The 23619-nt window shown below is 38.4% G+C and overlaps 1 protein-coding gene across 1 annotated transcript; it reads left to right on the forward strand.

The window, feature by feature from the left end:
* The first annotated feature begins 973 nt into the window (after positions 1-973).
* Psmc6 (proteasome 26S subunit, ATPase 6) lies at positions 974-23619 on the forward strand. The gene is made up of 14 exons (XM_031361521.1): positions 974-1114; positions 2013-2092; positions 2170-2209; positions 2817-2869; positions 5733-5800; positions 5994-6108; positions 10797-10884; positions 14414-14475; positions 14557-14680; positions 15055-15116; positions 17646-17766; positions 17892-17972; positions 20696-20767; positions 22469-23619. The coding sequence occupies exons 1-14, from the start codon at positions 988-990 to the stop codon at positions 22585-22587; spliced, it is 1212 nt and encodes a 403-aa protein (XP_031217381.1). The 5' UTR covers positions 974-987; the 3' UTR covers positions 22588-23619.

The raw sequence follows: 23619 nt of genomic DNA on the forward strand, positions 1-23619 counted from the left end.
CCGAGAAATCTGACGCCCTCTACTGGTCTCTGTGAGCACTTGCCCTCCTGAGGTATACACTTATATACACATATACACATAAATAAAAATAAATAATTTGGGAAAGAAAAAGCCTGAATCTGGAAATATAACTCAGTCGGGAAAGCTCTTGCCTAGCATGCAGGAGACCCTGGATTCGATTTCGACACAGCACATGTTCAATGTATGCCTGTAATTCCACTAGTAAGCCGGGGGACCAGAGTTCAAGCCCTCCGCTGCGTGGTGAGTGCCCCGGCAGCCTGGGTTACAAGACACTGTCTCAAAAAAAAAAAAAAAAAAAAAAAAAAGCAAAACAAAACCTTGTCGTCTCCTCTTCCTTTTCAGTTTCTTACAGATCCTTTGGCGTTCTAGGAAAGCAGTGACTTTTTTTTTTTAAAGATTTATTTTTAATTATTTTATGTGTATGAGTACACTGTAGCTGTACAGATGGCCGTGAGCTATCGTGTGTGGCTGCTGTTGATCTCAGGACCTCTGCCCGCCCCACTCCTCCGGCCAGCTCACTTGGGCCCCACTGGCTCCAGTCCCGCTTGCTCCAGGGTAATTTACTGCAGCTGTCTTCAGACGCACCAGAAGATATCCGATCTCATTTCGGGTGGTTGTGAGCCACCATGTGGCTTCTGGGATCTGAACTCAGGACCTTCGGAAGAGCAGTCAGTGCTCTTACCCGCTGAACCATCTCGCCAGCCCAAAGAAGCAGTGACTTAATATTGAGCCAGTCAGTAGCTACGTCAGGCATTGCTCACCCTGGCCTGCAGGGGACAGTGTGACTGGAGACCATCTGCAGCGCTTTCGAGGCTTTCTGCCACTCTAGGTGACTGACTTAGGCGCCTGACTTAGGCGCCGGGAGCGAGAGGCCGGCCGGCCGGCCGGAAGGGGCGGGACCAACCACGATCCCGCCCCAGGCCGCCTCTGCGCCCTCGCCCCGCCCCCTCCCCCGCCCGGGCTGCCATGGCCCTTCCCGGCATCCCCTATGAGCGACGGCTTCTCATCATGGCGGACCCTAGAGATAAGGCGCTTCAGGACTACCGCAAGAAGCTGCTAGAGCACAAGGAGATTGACGGCCGTCTTAAGGAGCGTGAGTGAGCCTTGACACACTCTCTAGTGCCTGGACCGGCTTCCGTCTCTGACAGAGCGGAGGCTTCGGCTGAGCCCGAAAACAGAACCCGACTTGGGAAGGCCCGAGTCCAGGGACGAGGCGCTTTGTCATGCCGCCCCGCGCTGGGGTGCAGCACCGCCTCGGCCGTGGGTATGGCCCCAGTCCCAGTCCAGTGGCTTAGGGGACAGCCACAGTTCTGAAGTGGAAGAGGGGAGGATTAGAGGAGTGAGGGACAAGTGGGCTGGGGACATATCCCAGGTGCAGGAAGGCAGGGTTGGAGTCTCGGGACCCGGGCACGGGAGGGCGCTTGAGTCAGAGAAGCTCCAGCAGGACGTGGGACTCACAGAGGCGGCTTGTGGAGTAGAAAGGAAAGGGCCAGTGGTTGTAATAGCCTTTCTCGTCTTCCCTCAGGCTTCATACTAAGTGCCAAGTTCTCCGTATACCCTGAGCATTCACGTTTTGAAAAGCCTGCGTGATTTAAATAAAGTGAGAGAATACGGCAATTTGGTGAAGAATTGCGTTGGTTGACTTTATTTAGTATGGACAACCAGAGAGTAAGCCAGGTGATCTAGTGTAGCTATGGGAGGCATGATTCACGGATTATCATTTAGTTTTGTTGCAAATCTGAAGGTGCAGGATGTCACTATCTGTCAAGAATGTAACTTAAAAATATTTCATACCAAGAAAATAGATATAGGATACTTTCTCTGTTACATTTCCTTTTAAAACATGCTACTTATCCATTACAAACTGAAAAATCTTATTTTGTGGTTTGATACAGTAGGTATGAAACCTACACATAAGGTAAAAGAGACCTAAGTAAAAATTTTAACGCAATTATTGTGCAATTTAAAATGTCAAATTTTTGTTATTTCAGTAAGGGAACAATTAAAAGAACTTACCAAGCAGTATGAAAAGTCTGAAAATGATTTGAAGGCACTACAAAGTGTTGGACAGGTAGGTGATCAAGTTTGAAAGTATTTTGCTGCTTTTAAGCTATTGGCAAAAGGTAATGCACCTTTTTTCTTTTTCAGATTGTAGGTGAAGTGCTTAAACAGTTAACAGAAGAAAAATGTAAGTGGATTAACTTACTAATTAGCTAAAAAAACAAAAAGCCCGAGTTCCTTCCCAACTTTTGAAATACCCATTTTATTTTGAGTTTTGAGGCCAGGTACTACTGTAGCTCTGGATGCAGCTTCCTATGTAGACTAAACTGGCCTTGAACTCGCAAGAGATCTACCTGCCTTTGCTTTCCGGTGCCTGGATTTTAGACATGGGTGCCATTATGGAAGGCTGTTTTAATTTTTGATGCATTTATTTGTGTGTGTCTGTGTCCCCATGCATGCATATATGTGTACATGCATGGGCATATGCTACAGCATACGTGTGAAGATCAAAGGACAATTGTGGGAGTTGCTTTTCTGCTTCTGCCATGTAAAATTGGACCCAGAGATTGGCCTTAGTCAGATCAATGGGCTTGGTGTAAGTCAAGTCACTTATTTAATAAGCTATCAGGATAGCCCTAAAGTGCCTAGTAGTCTAGTGACAACAATACAAGAAATTGGTCTTTTACATAAGCTAAATTTTGTATTTACTGTTCTTAGAGGTCAGACATAAGAACTACATTCACCATAGAGGTAATTGTTTTCTAACTTTGTTTTTCAATTTGTTCTTCTTCTAGTCATTGTTAAAGCAACAAATGGACCAAGATATGTTGTAGGTTGTCGTCGGCAGGTAATGCTTTCTGTTCGTACAGGCTTTCTAGGAAAAACACTTTTATGTAAGTTACTTAGTTCTTGAGGTAGGCAGGTGAGGCACTGTGCCCATAACTCCCAAGAGTGCTTTGTTGAGACACAGCAAACAACTAGCAAAGCTGGAATTTCTTAGTCCCTACTGTTTCACATTGTCCTACTTAGAAATCAAATCATTTTAAAACTAGAAAAAAAAAATGGTTTAGTATGATATCTTTACAGACTCTGTGGTAGTTAATTTTTTAGTTATTTAGACCAGAATGGACAAATTGAAATATCCCTGAATTTGATTTTGCAGACTTTACAATGTTAATGAGTAGTTTAGAATGATTCAGTAGCATCTGCGATTTACATACCATTCTGTTCTTTAGGAAGTGTCTTAAGCATTTACTGAAGCACTTATTCTGGGAATATTTGTCATATTGGGTTTACATTTTTATTGTTGGTTTGTTTTTTTTTTTTGCTTTGTTTGTTTGTTTGTTTGTTTGTTTTCGGTTTTTCGAGACAGGGTTTCTCTGTGTAGCCCTGGCTGTCCTGGAACTCACTCTGTAGACCAGGTTGGCCTTGAACTCAGAAATCCGCCTGCCTCTGCCTCCCGAGTGCTGGGATTAAAGGCATGCGCCACCACGCCCAGCGTTGGTTTTGTTTTTTACAACTGGATCTTGCTATGTAGCCTATAGTGGCTTTAAACTAACAGTACTGGTACCTCAGCCTCCTTAGTGCCATTATGCCAAGTTCAAGTTTTAAGACGCTGATACACCATGACTCTAGAATACTATTTAGCATTGAGGCTAAAGCTAATCTTAGGATTTCAGCATATATATAACTAGACATTTTTCTGATCGAATACTGCAAGCCTAGGAGCTGGAGAGTGGCTCAGCAGTTAAGAGCATGGGAGCTCTTCCAGAGGACCTGGGTTTGATTCCCAGCATTCACACAAGGGCTCACAATCATCTGTGACTCTATTCCCAAGGGATCTGGTGTCCTCTTCTGCTTTCTACAGCCACCTGCATGGTAACACAGCATACATACAGGCAAAACACTCACATACATACAAATAAATAAAGATTTAGAAAGTATTATAGGCCTAGGTTTAGGGATGTAGCTCAGTAGCAAAATACATGATGAGCATATGAGACACCCTGAGTTCAATCCCTACTAATGAAAATGGATTTTTGTTATGTCTTAATCAGCTTTTGCATTACTTTCAAGGCCCTCTGGATGCCAAAATTTGGCATTTCTAAGATACTGTTTTGAAAGAGTTTCTATTGATTTATCTCTTCAAGTACTTTACTTATAAAGGTCTTTTTTAAAAAAAAACGCTTAATCCACTAAATTTAGTGTTTTGCCTATTTTTACGTCAGTGTGTGTGTGTGTGTGTATGTGTGTATGTTAGTATATGTGTGTTGCATACATGTGATTATGTAATACACCTATAGGAAGGCCAGAGCAGGACATCATTCTCTGTGTTCTGCTTTGAGACAAGCTCTCATAGAACTAGAGGAAGTCTTGGCTAGGCTAGCTGGGCAGTGATCTTGGGATCTGCCTATCCCCACCCACCAATGTTGGACTAATAGGCACCAGTAGCCACACCTGGCTTTTTATAGAGGTGAGAGAGATATGAGCTTAAGTCCTTCCTCTTGAAAACAGCACTGAGCAATTTCCTTACCCCTAACTTCATTTTGAAGTGATTAAGGTAACCCATCCTCTCACAGTATTATTTTGTGCCTGCCCAGTCACTTCTCAGCCTTCCACCCCCAAAACAGCCACATCACCTTGATGATACTTCTAGGACGGTCCATGATCTTGACCATGGTCCAAATGTATTATGTAGTGTCTGGAAAATACTGGTGCGCCTTGTAAAGGAAGCAAATGTTAATAGCTCCAAATTCCTCACCAATGCAACCACCCTCACACAACCCTTATGTCTCTAAAAATGCTTTGCCTATGAGCTTGGGCACCAAAAGCCTTTCCAAAGATAGCCCTCTCTTAGTCTACAACTGTTTCAGTTGATTTAATCAGGGTTGTTATCAGTAACTTTCTAGATCATTTCTATTTTAGTGAGCACAATCTCCTAAATTTGTAGCTCATTGTAGAGCCCTGTACAAAGTAGTTAAAATTCTAAAAATTTAATGGCAAACAATTTTTGAAACTATTGGAAAGTAACTTTTTATTTCTGACAAGTGAGATCTTCAGTATGTATTCAGTGCATCTATAGAATAGACTTTATAATTGTAACCAAGGAAGTCAACAGCTTAAGTATACAGTAATTATCCAACCTGATTTGCTCAATGTGAGGATTATTATGTACAAGGGCGCAGGAGTGAGTTTTTATTTGTTTTGTCTTTTGCACCCCTTAGTATGGTTTTTGTTTTTGGAGACAGGGTTTCTTTGTGTAGCCCTGGCTATCCTGGAATTCACATTGTAGACCTGGCTGGTCTTCAACTCAGAGATCTGTCTAGCTCTGCCTCCCAAATGCTGGATTAAAGGTGTGCAGTAGCACCTCAGGTTTACATTCCTTAGTATGTTAATAGAAATCTTTTAAAAGGAAACCTGTTTCCTTTTCTCTTAGGATTATGTATATACATTTTTCTTCTAGTAGATGTTCAAAATATATTTTATAGATATACTTGCAAATCATTTTCCTTTCTTTTTCCCCAAAATATTCACTAAGGGATATTTTTTTTTTTTTTTTTTACTTCTGTTGACCGGGAGTTTATAATGTTTCATTTGTGTCTTTTATGTAGTATAAAAATGTGTATATGGCTTCTGAACATTAAGCTCTTATTAAAGTAGCATTTCCCTTTTTAAATGTTTATGTAACATCTTTTGTTTTATGAATCCAGCTTGATAAAAGTAAGCTGAAGCCAGGAACCAGAGTTGCTTTGGATATGACCACACTAACCATCATGAGGTGGGTTTCTCATTGTTTACTTTACATTACATTTTCAGAGAGGGGAAGTTTTCTAAAGTACAGGATTTGTGGAATCATCGAAGATTTTACTACTTCTTACCTATTAAGTTCAATGTCTTTATAAGGTGCTTGCATAATTCACAAGCTAAGAGGAAATATTTGAAAGAAAAGTTTCTGATTTTTTTCATCCTAGATATCTGCCAAGAGAGGTGGATCCATTGGTTTATAACATGTCTCATGAGGATCCTGGAAATGTATCTTATTCTGAGATTGGAGGCCTATCAGAACAGATTCGGGAGTTAAGAGAGGTAGGTGTTGTATTCTCTGATCTCAGACTATTGCCCTGTTGCTTTTAGGATGTCTGAAAGGATAACAAGGTGTAAAATTACATTTTGGGTTTTTTGTTGTTGTTACTGTTTGGTTGATTTTTTGTTTTGTTTTATTTTGTTTGGTTTTGTTTTTGACTCGATAGTACCTTCTGCTTATACATTTGTAACTCTGCTGAGAATAGCAGTGAATTTCTAGCTGTAAAGATTACTGCTGCTTGTTATTTTGGAGATGTTAGGTATTAGGAAAATCACTTTTTTGTGGCCAAAAAAGAATATAGGGGAAAGTGAAGAAATATTGATATCTAATGTCTTTGCCATTTGTAGTTCCAACTGTCTTCAATGTGCTTAGGTAAATTAGTTGCACATTGGGCAACATGCTATGTGGTTTTCCTAAAGCTAGTGATGTTAACATCTCAGTACAATAAAAGCTGCATTACCTTGGCCCTAAATATTTTTTCTTTTTTAAACTACTTGTTGCTCTTTAGGATACTGGCTATAGAAGTTTATAAGGTTTCAAGTGATGAATTAGATTAGGATTGCCTTGTCTCATAACCTCTGGAGTTACATTTTCTTACTGATTTATTTTTCCTGAGGCCAGCCTAAGTATATAGAAATGAATGAGAAGAGTTGGGAGTACTTCTTGGATAGGTAGTTCATGGTGGTTCATAATTTTTAGACCTCAGCTCATTAAACTTTTTGAAACCATTATTAAAATGCAAAATGCTTGGGCTGTTAAGATGGCTTAGTCAGTAAAAGTGCTTGCCACACAAGGCTAGATAACCTGGGCTTGATCCCTGGGACACATGTAAAAGAGGACAGAAGAACTGACTCTGTAAAGTTGTCTTCTGTGGCCTACAAGTGTGCTGTGGCACATACACTTACTCCTCATCATACACAAGTGCATTAGCACATGCATGTGAACACAGAGACACATAGGGGCACATCTATTTGTACACAGAAGAGTAACAAATTTTTAAAAATTTTAAAGGAAACTGGTCTCTGAGTGGTTTGAAGATTCGGGTAGGGCACAAGCATTCCAAGGCGATTGTGAAACCAAATTTTTCTTGGCAATATGTAAAGAAGCACTGGCTTGATTATGAAATAAAAGTATATACTGAGTTCAAGTTAGTGAGAAGAGAAGGGAAAGGAAATGTTTTCATGAAACTTGCCTCTCACGGTGCTTGGCTACATTCTATCTGTCAAGGAGTAGGATACACACAGACACAACTCGGGCTTTTTATCCTCAGATAGTTTAGTATGTTGGTGGTTTTGGTTTTTTTCTGCTTTTGCTTATACTAATGATCTATGGCTTTATAGGTATCACACAAATGTTATTTCGAGTAGTTGGTACTGTACATAAATTGGATAGCCAGATCTTCCTCCTCCTTCCTCTCCCTTCTCTTCTTCCTCCTCTTCCTTCTCTGAGACAGTATCTCATATATGTCAGGCTTTAAATTCATTGCACATCTAAAAGTTACTTTGAACTTCTGATCCTTCCCCTCTCTCTCACTTTTTAGTGCTGCATGTTGTGGGCACTCATTGCCACACTCTTAGCTGTGCTGGAGATAGATACCAGGGCTTGGGAATGTTAGGGGAGGCAAGCACTTTCCCAACTCAGTACATGTCTCCCTTTCCTCCCCACCCCTTCCTCTTCCTCTTCCTCCTCTTCTTCATCCTCTGAATTAGAGTAAAAAATAAAAACTATTTTTAAGGCTGTGACATACTGCCAACAGAGGAAATTTTATGACCAATTATGATGTCAGAAACATTTCTTATTTTATGACTATTTTGCATTGTATTCTGTAAATTTTTTTTTAAAGATTTATTTATTTATTATATGTAAGAACACTGTAGCTGTCTTCAGACATTCCAGAAGAGGGCATCAAATAACATTACAGATGGTTGTGAGCCACCATGTGGTTGCTGGGATTTGAACTCAGGACCTTCAGAAGAGCAGTCAGTGCTCTTAACCACTGAGCCATCTTTTTACCCCTCTGTAAATCATTATAGATCCTCTTATTCATTTCTGATTATGATCATTTTGTAATACTGGGAATTCAACTTAGGACCTCACATGCCAGGCGAGTGCTCCATTCCTGAGCTGCACTCATTCTTTTCACTTTGTCTTTTGAGACACATCTTGTTAAATTACCTACTCTAGACCAGAGAGCTTGCTGTCACCCTGTATTGGCCTCCTGAGTAGCATGGATTGCAGATGTATGACAGTGGGCCCAGCTTCTCTGTTTCTTTATACTATAATTTTTATTGAGGTAAAATATGTACCTGATATGAATGTACAGATTTTTAAATATGTAATTCTAATACATTTTTACAAAGTATATACATGTGGACAATCTAATATGTATCTTGCACTACTTATAACAACCACTACTTTTTTTTTAAACTGGATATTTTCTTTCTTTACATTTCAAATATTATCCCTTTTCCCAGTTTCCCTCCCTCCTCCTGCTTCTATGAGGGTGTTCCTCTACCCACCCACCCACTCCCACCTCCCCACCCTTTTTTCCCCTACACTGGGGCATCTATCTACCTTCCTAAGACCAAGGACCTCTCCTCCCATTGATGGATGACAAAGCTATCCTCTGCTACATATGCAGCTGGAGCCATGTGTATTCCTTTGTCAATGGCTTCATCCCTGGGAGTTCTGGGGGGGAGGTGGTCTAGTTGGTTGATATATTGTTGTTGTTCATATTGGGTTACAAACTCCTTCAGCTCCTTCAGTCCTTTCTCTAACTCTTTCATTGGGGACCCCATGCTCAGTTCAATGGTTGGCTGCGAATATCCGCCTCTGTACTTGTAAGGCTCTGGAAGGGCCTCTCAGGAGACAGCCATATCAGGCTCCTTTCAGCATGCACTTCTTGGCATCCACAATAGTGTCTGGGTTTGGTAACTGTATATGGAATGAATCCCCAGGTGGGACAGTCTCTAGATGGCCTTTCTTTCAGCCTCTGCTCTACACTTTATCTCCATATTTGCTCCTGTGAGTATTTTGTTCTCTTAAGGATTGAAACACCCACACTTTAGTCTTCCTTCTTATTGAGCGTCATGTGGTCTGTGAATTGTATCCTGGTTTTTGGAGCTTTTGGAGCTAATATCCAAAAGTGAGTACATACCATGTGTGTTCTTTTGTGATTGGGTTACCTCACTCAGGATATTTTCTAGTTCTATCCATTTGCATAAGAATTCCATGAATTTTTAATAGCTGAGTAGTATTCCATTGTGTAAATGTACCACATTTTCTGTATCCATTCCTCTGTTGAAGGACATCTGGGTTCTTTCCAGCTTCTGGTTATTATAAATAAGGCTGCTATGAACATAGTGGAGCATGTGTCCTTATTACATGTTGGAGCATCTTATGGGTATATGCCTGGGACTGGTATAGCTGAGTCCTCAAGTAGTACTATGTCCAATTTCCTAAGTAACCGCCAAACTGATTTCCAGAGGGGTTGTACCAGCTTGCAATCCCACCAGCAATGAAGGAGAGTGTTCCTCTTTCTCCACAACCTCTCCAGCATCTGCTGTCACCTGAGTTTTTTATCCTAGCCAATCTGACAGGTGGAATCTCAGGGTTGTTTTGATTGCATTTCCCTGATGACTAAGGATGTTGAACATTTCTTTAGGTGCTTCTCAGCCATTCAGTATTCCTCAGTTGAGAATTCTTTGTTTAGCTCTGTACCCCATTTTTAATAGGGTTATTTGGTTCTCTGGAGTCTAACTTCTTCAGTTCTTTGTATATATTGGATATTAGCCCTTTATAGAATGTAGGATTGGTAAAGATCTTTTCCCAATCTTTTGGTAGCCTTTGTGTCCTATCAACAGTATCCTTTGCCTTACAGAAGCTTTGCAATTTTATGAGGTCCCACTTGTCAATAGATGATCTTAGAGCATAAGCCATTGGTGTTCTGTTCAGAAAATTTTCCCCTGTGCCAATGTGTTTGAGACTCTTCCTCACTTTCTCCTCTGTAAGTTCCAGTGTATCTGGTTTGATGTGGAGGTCCCTGATCCACTTGTACTTGAGCTTTGTACAAGGAGATAAGAATGGGTCGATTTGCATTCTTCTACATGCTGACTGCTAGTTGAACCAGCACCATTTGTTAAAAATGCTGTCTTTTTTCCCCTGGATGGTTTTAGCTCCTTTGTCAAAGAACAAATGACCATAGATGTGTGTTCATTTCTGGGTCTTCAATTCTATTTCTTCAATCTTCCTGCCTGTCTCTGTACCAATACTATGCAGTTTTTATCACAATTGCTCTGTAGTACAGCTTGAATTCAGGGATGGTGATTCCCTCAGAAGTTCTGTTATTGTTGAGAATAGTTTTCGGTATCTTGGGTTTTTGTTATTCCAAATGGATTTGCAAATTGCTTTTTCTAACTCTAAGAAGAATTGATTTGGAATTTTGATGGGAATTGCACTTAATCTGTAGATTACTTTCAGCAAGATAGCCATTTTTACTATATTAATCCCAACCACTACATTTTAGTTTTTGGTTTTAAGAGATTTCCATCTGAAATAAAAACAACATTTAAGTCATTTTGTATAGTATAAAAGTATAGTTCTCTCATATAACATGGTATTATTAGACTTTAAATTTTTAAAATACATTAACCCTTTCTACTGTTTAAGAAACATGCAACTTCTTTTCCAGGTAATAGAATTACCTCTTACAAATCCAGAATTATTCCAGCGTGTAGGAATAATACCTCCAAAAGGCTGTTTGCTATATGGACCGCCAGGTTGGTATCAAATTATCTCTGCCCCTTCAGAAAAGGAGTAGATGAAGGAATTAAAAAGTAGTAAGACAGGAATTTAATATAGGAAATTCCGGTCTCTACTTTATTGAGAGTAAATGGCATCTGCTCCTTCATCAGGCATGTGGAGTCCTTCTGTGCCTTGTCCCAGTCCATGTAATCTTATATACCATAGTCCTTAAAGTTCATTTCATAGAAACAGATGTCCCTGACATACTTTAATGGAGCTGCAAGGTCAGAACCACTGACATCAAACTAATATATTATTTGACTCTTTCCTTGTGTTGACATCTATTGATGGTACAAAGGCATTGTGATGAAGTTGCTCAACACTGGCATCAACAATGATGGTAGTCACTGTTCTTGACCACCATATACTTGCAGTGTCAGCAAAAATGCCAGTTTCATTTTGTATGTTACTAGTAAAGGGGTAAAATTTTATTAAAATTTCATTCTTTTTTTTTTTAATTCTTTTTTTTTCTAAGATTTATTTATTATGTATTTATTATAAGTACACTGTAGCTGTCCTTAGACACACCAGAAGAGGGCATCAGATCTCATTATGGGTGGTTGTGAGCCACCATGTGGTTGCTGGGATTTGAACTCATAACCTTCGGAAGAGTAGTCAGTGCTCTTACTCACTGAGCCATCTCACCAGCCCTAAAATTTCATTCTTAAGAAATGTTTTTTTGTTATGAAATTGGAAAAGGTGCACCTGCAAAGTATAATGTGTTTAGGCAAAGCACTCATGCAATAATTTGAGTGGGAGACTTTACATGGAATAGTTTTTACTTAAAAGGACAATTTGTAGTCTGTGGTGACTCAGATTGTTGCTTTCTGGTGATTAGATAATTGGTTATTCAGTCTGGCAATTGGTTATTTAGCTTATAGTTTGTCTAGAACAAGTGAAATAAGTAGTACAGACTATTAGTAGTCATAAAATTTGAGATGGCAAGTAAAATTAGAACTTTTAAAAACAACTGATTTTTATGAATATGTATGTCTTAGGGTTTCTATTGCTGTGCTAAAAAAAATGACCATAATCAACTCAGAGAAGAAAGGGTTTATTTCAGCTTTTGGCTTGCACGTTATACTTCATTGCAGAGAAAGTCAAGGAGGGAACTCAAACAGAGCGGGAATCTGAAGGCTGGAGTTGTTAGAGGCCATGAAGGAATGCTACTTACTGGCTTTCCCATTATGACTAACTTAGCCTACCTTCTTATAACACTCAGGATCACCACACACCAAGGCTGGCACCTCCAGTAACAGGATTCACATCAATCGCTAATTAAGAAAATGCACCACAGACTTGCCCAGTTTGGCACATTTTCTCAGTTGCGGCTCTTTCTTATCAAATGACTCTAGCTTGTATCAAGTTGACATACCTACATGTGTGTCTGTGTACCACATACACACTTGGTGCCCAAAGAGGCCAGAGGAGTGTGCTAGATACCCTAATACTAGAGTTACAGATGTGGTACCGTGTGGGTGCTGGGAATTGAACTTGGGTCCTCTGGAAGAGCAGCTATTGCTCTTAACTACTGAACCATCTCTCTCCAGCCTGAAAATTAGAACTTTTGAAAAATGTTTACTAGACCCAGTGAATTTGACAGCTTTAACATGTTAATTCTAGAAGACTTTCCTGATGAGATGTATAGTGATACCAGTAGATGATTTTGGATATTTTATAGTGAAAAATGTCAATATTTAAGGAAATTGTATAATTCACCCACCCTCTAGTTTCCAAATAACTAATGATTGATGCTAAAGATACCATATACAAGTAAAAGATCTATTCAGGAGCTAGAGAGATTGCTTAGTAGTTAAGAGCACCGGCTCCTCTTCCAGAGATCATGAGTTCAATTTTTAGCACCACACAGTGGCTCACAACAATGCATAACTATAGTCCCAGGGGATCCATTACCCTCTTCTGGGGTGCAGACAAAACACCTATATACGTAAAATACATAGATAATTTTTAAAAAGATCTGTTCAATGTATATAGGCCATATTGTAAGAATAACTTTTTATTTATCTCTAAAGTTCTGTATTCGTATTACTGTCTCACACCTGTTAGAATGGCTATTATCAAGAAAAGAATGAATGACTATAATGAAACCAGGCATTGGCAAAGATGGAGAGAAGAGAAAAACCATATTGCTGATAGGAATGTAAATTGATACAGCCATTTTAGAAGACAGATGGGGTTATTCAGGAAGTTAATAAAAGTACTATATACTTTAGCAATTGAGGGTGTGTGTGTTTGTGTGTGTGTGTGTGTGCATGCAAGGCAGCTGAAATCAGTATGTTGAAGAGATGTTTGCACCTCCATGTTTACTGTAGTGCTATTTACAGTGGCCAAGATAAGAAAATCTTAATATCCATCGACCTATGAAAGGATAAATAAAATGTGGTATATGTTCATAGTAGAATATGGTTGAGTCTTCACAAAAAGACTTGTTTTTCTGTCATTTGTGTCAACATGGATGAATCTTGTAGTGATAATACTAAGTGAAGTGAGCAGGCACACAAAGACAGATACCACATGATCTCATTTGTGTGTGGGATTTTAGAAAGTTGAACTTACAGAGAATGGTTTGTTTTAGAGGGGATGAGGGAAGAAGGATGAGTTTAGTTCACAGAAAAAACACAAAAAAATGAGCCATTGGTGTATTAGGTTATTTCTAATTGATGAAAGAAGACTTGGTTTTCACCACAAAGTAATAAACATGAGTTAATAAATATGTAAGTTAGCATGGTTTAATCATTCTAGAATGTATAATAATAATGTCACTTTTTTTTTTTTTTTTGGTTTTTCGAGACAGGGTTTCTCTCTGTAGCCCCGGCTGTCCTGGTACTCACTGTGTAGACCAGGCTGGCCTCGAACTCGGAAATCCACCTGCCTCTGCCTCCCAAGTGCTAGGATTAAAGGTGTGCGCCACCACCGCCCGGCATAATGTCACATTTTTAATCTTATAGTTATTTACTAATTTAAATCAGGAGGGATATTTAAAGTTAAAAATTTTTTAAAAGATTTATTTTTATATATTTGAATACATTGTCGCTGTCTTCAGGCACACCAGAAGAGGGCATCAGATCCCATTACAGATGCTTGTGAGCCACCATGTAGTTGTTGGGAATTGAACTCAGAACCCCTGGAAGAGTAGTCAGTGCTCTTAACTACTAAGACATCTCTTTAGCCCTAAAGTTAAAATTTTAATATTACAAGTAAATTACTTTAGAATTTTAAATAAAAATTCTATATAGGATTTAGCTTTACTTTGGTTATGTGTTTGTGTATATCTGTGCAGGTGAGTGCCACATGTGAGAGATTGTTGGGTCACCTGTAACTGGAGTTACATGTGATTATAAGATACCTTAAGAGGTGTTAGGGACTGAACTCTTGTCCTTGGGAAGAGCAGCAAGCACTGAGCCATCTCCCTAGCTCTAAGAGTTGTTGAAAGGCTTTTAAAGATGGTTCTGCTTTGAACCCAACCTCATTTGATATTTCTAGGCACTGGGAAAACACTCTTGGCACGAGCTGTTGCCAGCCAGCTGGACTGCAACTTCCTAAAGGTAAGGGAAAATTCTTTTATATTTTTTTAATGAAATTTATTTGATTTGTCTAATTTGTATTACTATTTTTCTTTTAAACAGGTTGTATCTAGTTCTATTGTAGACAAGTACATTGGTGAAAGTGCTCGTTTGATTAGAGAAATGTTTAATTATGCCAGGGACCACCAGCCATGCATCATTTTTATGGATGAAATAGATGCTATTGGTAAGAATGAAACCTTTTCAATTTCATCTTAAATACTTTTTGTTAGAAGTTGTTTAAGAACCTGAAAGAACTTCCTGCCTGACTAGTAGCTATGACTTGCTGAAGTAGGTCATGCGGCGAGTGGGCATCCTCAGAGTACCACCTGCCTGAGTTAGGACTTGCCAAAGGTTAGCGGGCATGGCCAGTTTCAGGGAATAACCTTGAGCACTACAGAATGAGAAATATTCCAAAATCATTTCTAATTCAGTATAACTCTTACTATTTAAGTTTTACATAGTATTTTAAACACTGGCTACTATTACATTCTATTTTATTAAATGAGATGTACAGAACAAAAGAATAATGTCTATATATTTCCAAATTTATTACTTTAGGTGGCCGTCGGTTTTCTGAGGGAACATCAGCTGACAGAGAGATTCAGAGAACTTTAATGGAGGTAATATTTGGTAAAGAGGATTTATAAAGAAACACTTATTAATAAAAAACTAAATATTGCATATTTAAAGATAAAATAAGAAATATGATTGCTTTGCAAGTATGATGGGCTGAGGTAAAGTCCTAGCACTCATGTAAAGCTTTGCTTGGCAGTTGTGCATCTCTAAGGCCAGCATAATGGGGGTAGAGATGAGAGATGCTTAGACTTGCTTAGTACTGATGGAGCTTCAGGTTCAGTGAGAGACTCCCATTTCAAGGGAATAATGCAGAGAGGCAGAGTACACCAGTGTCCTTCTGCTGGTAGCCTCCAGAAGGACCCCACACATACATATAATATATCTATACACATTCACAAAAGTTACTCACTAAAGAACAGGAAAAGATGGGAAAAGGTTGATCAGTGGCTACCAGGTAAACAGGAACAAACAGTGTATCTATTGTCTGTTAGGTACCTGGGTATCTCTGTAAAAGCCATGTAATGTATATTTCAAGACTGTAAGGGAGCTGGGCGGTGGTAGTGCACGCCTTTAATCTCAGCACTTGGGAGGCAGAGGCAAGTGAATTTCTGAGTTCAAAGCTAGCCTTCTCTACAGAGTGAGTTCTAGGACACAGAAAAACACTGTCTCAAAAAACCAAAAAAAAAAAAAGACTGTAAGGGAATACAATGTTTTTGCCATAAAGAAATGATAAGTAAGGAAAATATGTTTAAATTGACTTTAGTGCTGTAAATGTGAATGAAAACTTGGTCTCATCCAAATGTGTAGTTTTAATGCTTTCATATAAAGAGGTAAAATGAGAAATTTTGGATACTAAAAAAGAGTTATATAAAATTCTATTTGGTAAATTGTACTATTCTATAGTTTTTTAAATAGATCAACTATTCAGATATAAATTATTGTTAAGCATTTGTGCTGGTTTGGTGAAGGTATGAGTAACATATATTAAGATTTTTAGCAGTAAATGAGTTATGTTTATGGCTGCTCTGAAAACCACTCTTCAGTCTTTATTACTAAGACTAAAATAGAATTTTTAAAAAATAATATTTATTCTTTGCTAATTTCATGCATACATGCGTGCATACACACAGTGTGTCTTCACATCTAACCCCTTCCTTACTCTTCACTCCTTCCAACACCCCCAGCACCATCCCACCTTCATGTTCTTTCTTTTTAATAACTCACTGAGTCCAAGTAGTGTTTCCTGCTTGAATCGGCAACCTACTGAGGGACATACCCTTGAAAAATTGCTCCCTGTTTCCCAGCAGTCATTAGTCAGAAACTCCTCATAAGCCCACCAATTGTGTGGGAATGATGACCTGCCTTGATCTTGGGCAGGTAATCAGAGCTGCTATGAGGTCATGACTGCAGTGTATCTCCTGTCCAGAAGATCCAGTCTCCCCTTTACTCTCAGCCCCGTGTTATGATGGAGTCTGACCCTGGTATAGTAAACTAGTTTGGTTTTTTGTTTTGTTTTGTTTTTTGGGACAGGGTTTCTCTGTGTTGCTCTGGCTGTCCTGGAACTCACTCTGTAGACCAGGCTGGCCTCGGGCTCAGAAATCCGCCTGCCTCTGCCTCCCAAGTGCTGGGATTAAAGGCGTGCGCCACCACTGCCCGGCATAGTAAACTAGTTTTAATGATGGAGTACATAGGTGATGAAGTAAAAAGGCTACATAATGCAAGATCCTATTTGCATTTGGATAGGTAGCACAGGTCATTTGACTTAATTTTTTTATTGTAGTGTTTGAAAATCAATTTTTTTAACAAATTATACAGAGGATGAGCAGTTTTATATTTTTAGATAAGCTGTTTTCTCGTAGCACTGACTAGCTTGGAACTTCTACATAGACCAGTCTGACCACGAACTTACGACTGTCTCTATATACAGTATTTTAAACTTAAAATATAAAGTCTTGTGACTGGAGAGATAACTTAGCGGTTAAGAGTACTGGCTGCTCTTCCAAAGAACCCAAGTTCAATTCCCAGCACCCACATGACAGTTCACAGCTGTCTCCAGTTCCAGGGCTTGTGGCACCCTCACACAGACATACATATACACAAAACACCAATGAACATTAAAAAAAATCAAACAAGCTGGGCGGTGGTGGCACATGCCTTTAGTCCTAGCACTTGGGAGGCAGAGGCAGGCAGATTTCTGAGTTCTGAGTTCAAGGCCAGCCTGGTCTACGGAGTGAGTTCCAGGACAGCCAGGGCTACACAGAGAAACCCTGTCTCAAAAAACCAAAAAAAAAAAAAAAAAATCAAACAAACAAGGGGCAGGAGAGATGTCTCACTAGTTAAGAACAAAGCCTAGGGTACGTGAGACCCTGTCTTAAAACAAAAGCCAAAACTCTAAGAGGTATGTTAGAGCAACACAATTATTAGTGTATTCATATAACTAGTAGAATATCGTCAACTAGCAGACATCATCAGTCAGCTAGTTATCTTTTAATAATTTTATTTCATTAAACTTTGTGTATATGTGCACAAAAATGCACATGTTTAGTAAAGTCTGTCTCTAATTTTTTATTTAGTTATTAAATCAAATGGATGGCTTTGATACTCTGCATAGAGTTAAAATGATCATGGCTACAAACAGACCAGATACACTGGATCCTGCCTTGCTGCGCCCAGGAAGACTAGATAGAAAAATACGTGAGTTACTCTCTTTTACTTATCTGCTCTGTTTTCCTCTCTGTCAATTTTTTCTTTTTACCCAACTTCCTTCCACTCTATTAAATTGTCAACTGGAGTACAAAATAATTTATTTCTATTTTCAGATATCGACTTACCAAATGAACAAGCAAGATTAGATATATTGAAAATCCACGCAGGCCCTATTACAAAGCATGGTGAAATAGGTAAGAAAGTAGAGTTTATTTGAGCATGCATCAGGTAAATCAAACGCAACACAACAGGATGCTGCTGCCAACGACTCTTCTGAATGCTTTTATCTTTTCAGAAGAATTTAAAGTGTGAAGATGGGAAGTATTGTTACAAATCGGAGGGCAGTGGGAGAAATATAAAATAGTTACATGTGTGTGCTGCAGTCGGTTCAGCAGTTAAGAGCTCTGGTTGCTTTCCTGGGTTTATTTCCCAGCATCTACATGATGGCTCATAACCAGCTGTATCTCTAGTCTGAAGAAATCCAACACCTTCTTCTGGCCTCAAAAGGCACTGTGTGCACATGGTATGCATACAAAGATACAAGCAAAACACCCAGACACATAAAAATAGATATGTTTAGCTAGGAGGTGGTGGTGCCTACACTCCAGATGCAGAGACAGGCAGATCTTTTAGTTAATGGCCAGTCTGGTCTACAAAGTGAGTTCCGGGACAGCAGAAAAATCCTGTCTCAAAAAACTAAAATAAATAAATAAGTTTAAAATAAAAATTTAAAATACTATAAAGTGCATATGTAAGTGAGGGCTGAACTGTAGCAAAGCATGGCTTATAAGTTGAGTTGTACTTGGCTGTTTTCTTTTGTAAGAGAGTTTTGTAGTAGAGAGTATCTGTATCATTCATTTGCATACGGTTATGGCTGCCTTCCCACCACAACAGTAGAGCGAAGTAGTTTTGACAGAACAGTTTTATTTTTTCTCCTTTTATACAAAATGCTTGTTGACTTCTGTACTAAGGGAAATTAGTATAATTGCTTGACAACTTTAGAATGGTCTGCAAAGTAGCACAGTGACAGATTGCTTGTGTGATTGCTTGTGTAGTCTACTTACAGTCCTGGGTTCAATCACCTTTACACCAAACAAGAGTTTCTTAGAGCCAGTGTAATGTTACACAACTCAGTCCCAGCTCCCTGGAGGCAAAAGCAGGAGGAGCTCTGAGTATTTGAGGTCAGCTGGGTCTACATAGAAAGCTTCTAGCCAGCCAGGAGTACATAGTAAGACCCTATCTCAAATTTAAAAAAAAAAAAAAAAAAAAAACAGCAAAGGAAAACTCTTTAGAACTTGATGGTTCTAAGTAGCTACAAGTGGTTGACTATTACAAGTTATTTCATTGTCCCTATGAGGATTTTTAAACCGGAAAGATTGATCTAAACAAAAGATGCTAGGTTATAAGTATCTTCTACAAATACTGAGCTCTCCTAAGATGCTAGATAACTAGGATATCCTTGGGAATCCCTGCTTAGAAGTCTAGTGACATGACCATGATGAAGTGTGGACTAAGGAGTCTCTGGATAGAGATGTGTAATAGTTTTAGTAGCCTGTGCTCTGCTGTTTCCCTCACTATCTCTGTCAGATTCATAGCTAGCACAGAGCTGTAGTTCTTCAAGCCATGTCTGTTTTGTGGGAGAAAGAGTTCACTATTGTTATTCAAGATCCCATACAACATGAGGTTTGCAAAGAAAATCAGAAAGCTAATGAATGCTTGCTATATCATTTATTGATATATTTTATGTGTATTGGTTTGTGCTTAAGTGTATGTCTGTTCACCACATGTGTCTCAGAGTTAGAAAGTTGTTAGCTAGCTACCCCATGGGTCCTGGGAACCAAACCTCAGTCCTCTGCAAGGGCAGCAAGCGCTTTTAACTGCTGAGCCATCTCGCCAGCCCCCAAATCATTTTGTTTTTGTTGCTTGACTTTTTTATTTTGTGGTGCAGTGATTGAACTCAGGACTTTAGAAATGCATAGCATGCATTCTATAACTGAGCTGTACCCCTAGTCCTTAGAATTTTTGTTAGAATAAACTGTAAACAATACTGAGTTTTCTTATGCCTTTTTTATGTGTGCATGCATGTATATTTTGTATTTTGGTTATATTCACCCCATTTCTTTCTCTTCCCCTCCCATGCACCCGATTCCCTCCTCTTCCTATCTTAGCTCCTTCTAATTTTATGCTTTATTTTGCCACCAAGTGAGTTGTGTGGTTTTTTAAATTTTATTATTTTATGTACATGCTTATATGTATGAATGTTTTCCTCTATGTATGCCTGTGCACCAAGTAGGTGCCTGGTACTCCTAAAAACCATAAGAGAGAGTTGGAGCCCCTGGAACTGGAGTTAAGACACTTGTTAGGGGAATCAAATTCAGGTCCTGTGGAGGAGCAGCCATCTCTCCAGTCCCTGATCCACTGAGTTTTAAGTACAGATGCTTAGAGAAGTATGGACCCTTTTCCTGTGGCTACACCACTGAAGAGAGTCTCTCTCTCCTACTGTAACCTGTAACTGTTTATACACCATTAAGAGTGAGTGCTGTTTATGTGTGGGTCCAAGGTCTGTGTTGCATACCTAGCTTGAGGCTTTTCTTTCTGCCAGCTTTTCTTTCCTCCTGAATCTTGGGGTTGGTAACAGATGTGCAACAGGTGTAATGAGTCACAGCTTTGCACTTTGGTGTTTTTTACAGCTTAAAAGCAGGCACCTCCAAATTTTGATGAAATTTTGGTTAAAAATTCAAAAGTATGTTTCCCTGATTTCAGTTTACTTTGCAGTGAGTTTAGTTGTTAATGTAAAATAGTAGCACGGGTAATGCTGACCAAATGAACTAGTCCATTTTAATTTTCTCTATGAGCAAAAATCAATATTGAATCTTCATTATTATCTTGTTGATTTCTGTTATTTTTTTCTAAACAGATTATGAAGCAATTGTAAAGCTTTCAGATGGCTTTAACGGAGCAGACCTGAGAAATGTTTGTACTGAAGCAGGTGAGAATAAAAAGTATATTTTTATCATCAATAACAGTGTTCTAAGCTCATCTAAAAGCAGAGCTGCACTTTGTCAGGATTTCCGTCTTTTGGCTTGCATTTGAAATTTGATTTCAAAATGTAGAACTGAACAACACAAGGGAGGATGCACCACTGTAGCAGTTGACTTTGATTTCATGTAAGAGACCTTAGGAAAATGTACAGAATGCCTTTGAAGGTTGTATGGCTGAACATGCACGCCTAGAACACTTATTTACCAGCTACCCTCCCCCGCTCCTCAAATAAAGTAGCCTCTTGGGGATGTGATCTCTGAAGGACTGTGAATACCCACAGGCATGTGGGAAGCCTGATTGCAGGGCTGTTTGGTACACTGTGGCTAGAACTAGAGTGGACTAGTTCCATGGGACCAGTATTTGAATGATTTGCTTTAAAATTTGTTTAAAATTAAGTTTTAAAATACAATTCTGAATTTCATGTTACTAGTTTTATTTTTGGTAACAAGTGACTTTGAAACACTGCCTAACTGAAGTCATTTAGTTTTCATTCAGAATATTCAGACCCAAGGCGTGTCTGCAGTAGTCTTTGTAATTACTATTTCATCATTATTAAGTCAACTAACATATGACTTGAAGTATCTAGAGTAATTTATCACATTCCAAAATCTATCAGACCACATTATTATCAAGGATGACTTTTGAGAAAAGCTAAAGTCAAAAAGCAGTACTGTGATTTTAAAAGCTGATGATGGCAAATTTTGATAGGTCCTTTTTTTTTTTCTCACATTGAAAAACTTTAAGGAAATCATACATTAATGGGAACCTTATTTTTGTATACATGTATATATTATATAATACTTAGATCAGATTAAACTTATCTGTCTTTTCAGACATGTAACTATCCCTTCACTATGAAGACACCTAGAATCCTTTCTTCTAACTTTTTGAAATATACAGTGTATAGTGATTATCCTACCTCTCCCTCCCAAGTGCTGGGATTATAGGCTTATAGCACACAGTACAGATGATTGAACAAGTGTTTATAATCTAGGCAACACTCCACTGACAGCTGTATCCCCAACTTTAAGCCTTGTTTAGTGACAAGTAATCATTATTAAAGTTAACTGCAAATTGGTTTAGTTTTATGTTGCTGGAGATCAAACCCAAGACCTTGCATATGTTAAGCAAACATCCTACCTGTTCCACTAGGTAGATGAATAGACTAGCCCAGATGTTTTGTTCTTTTGGGGAGTCATTGCATATGCTATTAAAAAACTTCAGCCAAGAATGTGTAGGTCTTGATAGTTTCAGGTGTTTTTATTAAGTACTACCACTTAATACTACCAGTATTTTTATTAAAGGAATATTAATTTTATTAAGAATTACATAGTCCAGATTTAAATATTCAGATAAATGTGATATCTGCTTATTTCAAAAATAATAATGCTCACTCTACTTATGAAAATGTATGAAGTAGTGAATGTATACCTCTTCACATTCCCTCCATAGAGATAGGATTACTTAGTTTTCTTCCACCTTTTCTTTTGGGACCAGACTTTGACATTTTAGGCTGGTCTTGAACTTGCAGTTCTCCAGTTGCATCTGCTAAGTGCTGAGGCATGTGCCACTGTTCCCAGCTTAGTTTTTTTACTGACTGAATGGCATTTCACATACTATAAGCAGCAATTTGTTTTGTTTTCTACAGGTATGTTTGCAATTCGTGCCGATCATGATTTTGTAGTTCAGGAAGACTTCATGAAAGCAGTCAGAAAAGTGGCTGACTCCAAGAAGCTAGAGTCCAAACTGGACTACAAACCTGTGTAGTTCACTGTAAACATGTGTAGTTTACTTTAAGGGTTTTGGTGGCTGCATGACAGACATTGGTTTAATGTAAAAATAAAGTTAAGGAAAATAATGTATGTATTGGCAATGATCTCATTAAAAGTGAATAAACGTGTATAAGCAACATAATAGTATGTAATTCAGTAATTCTTTTAAAATTGGTACAGAAAAAAGTTATGTTTGTTAATGTTGCATTTGCTGCAGCAGAATTTACGGAAGACATGCTGGAGCTTTTCGTATTTGCTTCGTGAGCATTTTGTACAACACTCAAATGGTTTGAGATAGTAGACGAGAGCATTTCTTATGACTTATTTTATATTTTGTTTTCCTCATCCTAAAAAAAAGCAATAAAATCTGTTTTAGTTGTTCTAAATATATTCTTGTCTTTTCTAAGAGCACATTTATTCTAGTTCTTTTGGATCAGTAAGTACCTGACTTGAAAGCCTAGATGAAATTGAAAATTAAATAGGGCTTTGAATTTTATTTTTAAACAGTACTCACAGAGCACACAAAATTGTCTTCTTATATAAATCATAGAGTGTGGAGTTATGGAGTATATACACGCACCTGTGTCTTCCAAGAAATTCATTTTACCTATTGCAGCTAGGTATTTGATAGTTAGTTTTAACTTTTTAAAGATTATGACTGGAAGTAATACTTATAGTTAATTTGGTTTATGTGAAAAAAGAATTCCCTTTTGAAGTCTGGATCCAGGAAAAGTCTGTTCGTGGACATACAATTTTGTATATATGTGATTTCTAGAGATGTATTATTTCCTAGGTTCACCAATTGATTCTATAAATATCTTCCAGTAAATACCAGGCTGAGAGTGTCTACTCTATGGAATGTTAAATGTCAGAAATGTTCAAAACAAACGTTCTGTTACCTGTACACAATTCTAATTTCATGTGGCAATCAAAAGTTGTATAAGGAAATTGTCAATGTCTAAGAATTGAGATTATTTATAGTTAATTCTTGTTTAAATAAAAACATCAAACTTCAGTTTCATAAATA

The sequence above is a fragment of the Mastomys coucha genome, unplaced genomic scaffold (genome assembly GCF_008632895.1).
Source record: "Mastomys coucha isolate ucsf_1 unplaced genomic scaffold, UCSF_Mcou_1 pScaffold9, whole genome shotgun sequence".
NCBI lineage: Eukaryota > Metazoa > Chordata > Mammalia > Rodentia > Muridae > Mastomys > Mastomys coucha.

What these genes read in the sequence shown, in the direction of transcription:
- Psmc6 (XM_031361521.1), top strand. Translation starts at nt 988, where the DNA reads ATGGCCCTTCCCGGCATCCCCTATGAGCGACGGCTTCTCATCATGGCG. An exon ending in CACTACAAAGTGTTGGACAG is followed by an intron (nt 2,093 to 2,169) that starts GTAGGTGATCAA and finishes TTTCTTTTTCAG; the next exon opens with ATTGTAGGTGAAGTGCTTAA. An exon ending in GGATGAAATAGATGCTATTG is followed by an intron (nt 14,681 to 15,054) that starts GTAAGAATGAAA and finishes TTATTACTTTAG; the next exon opens with GTGGCCGTCGGTTTTCTGAG.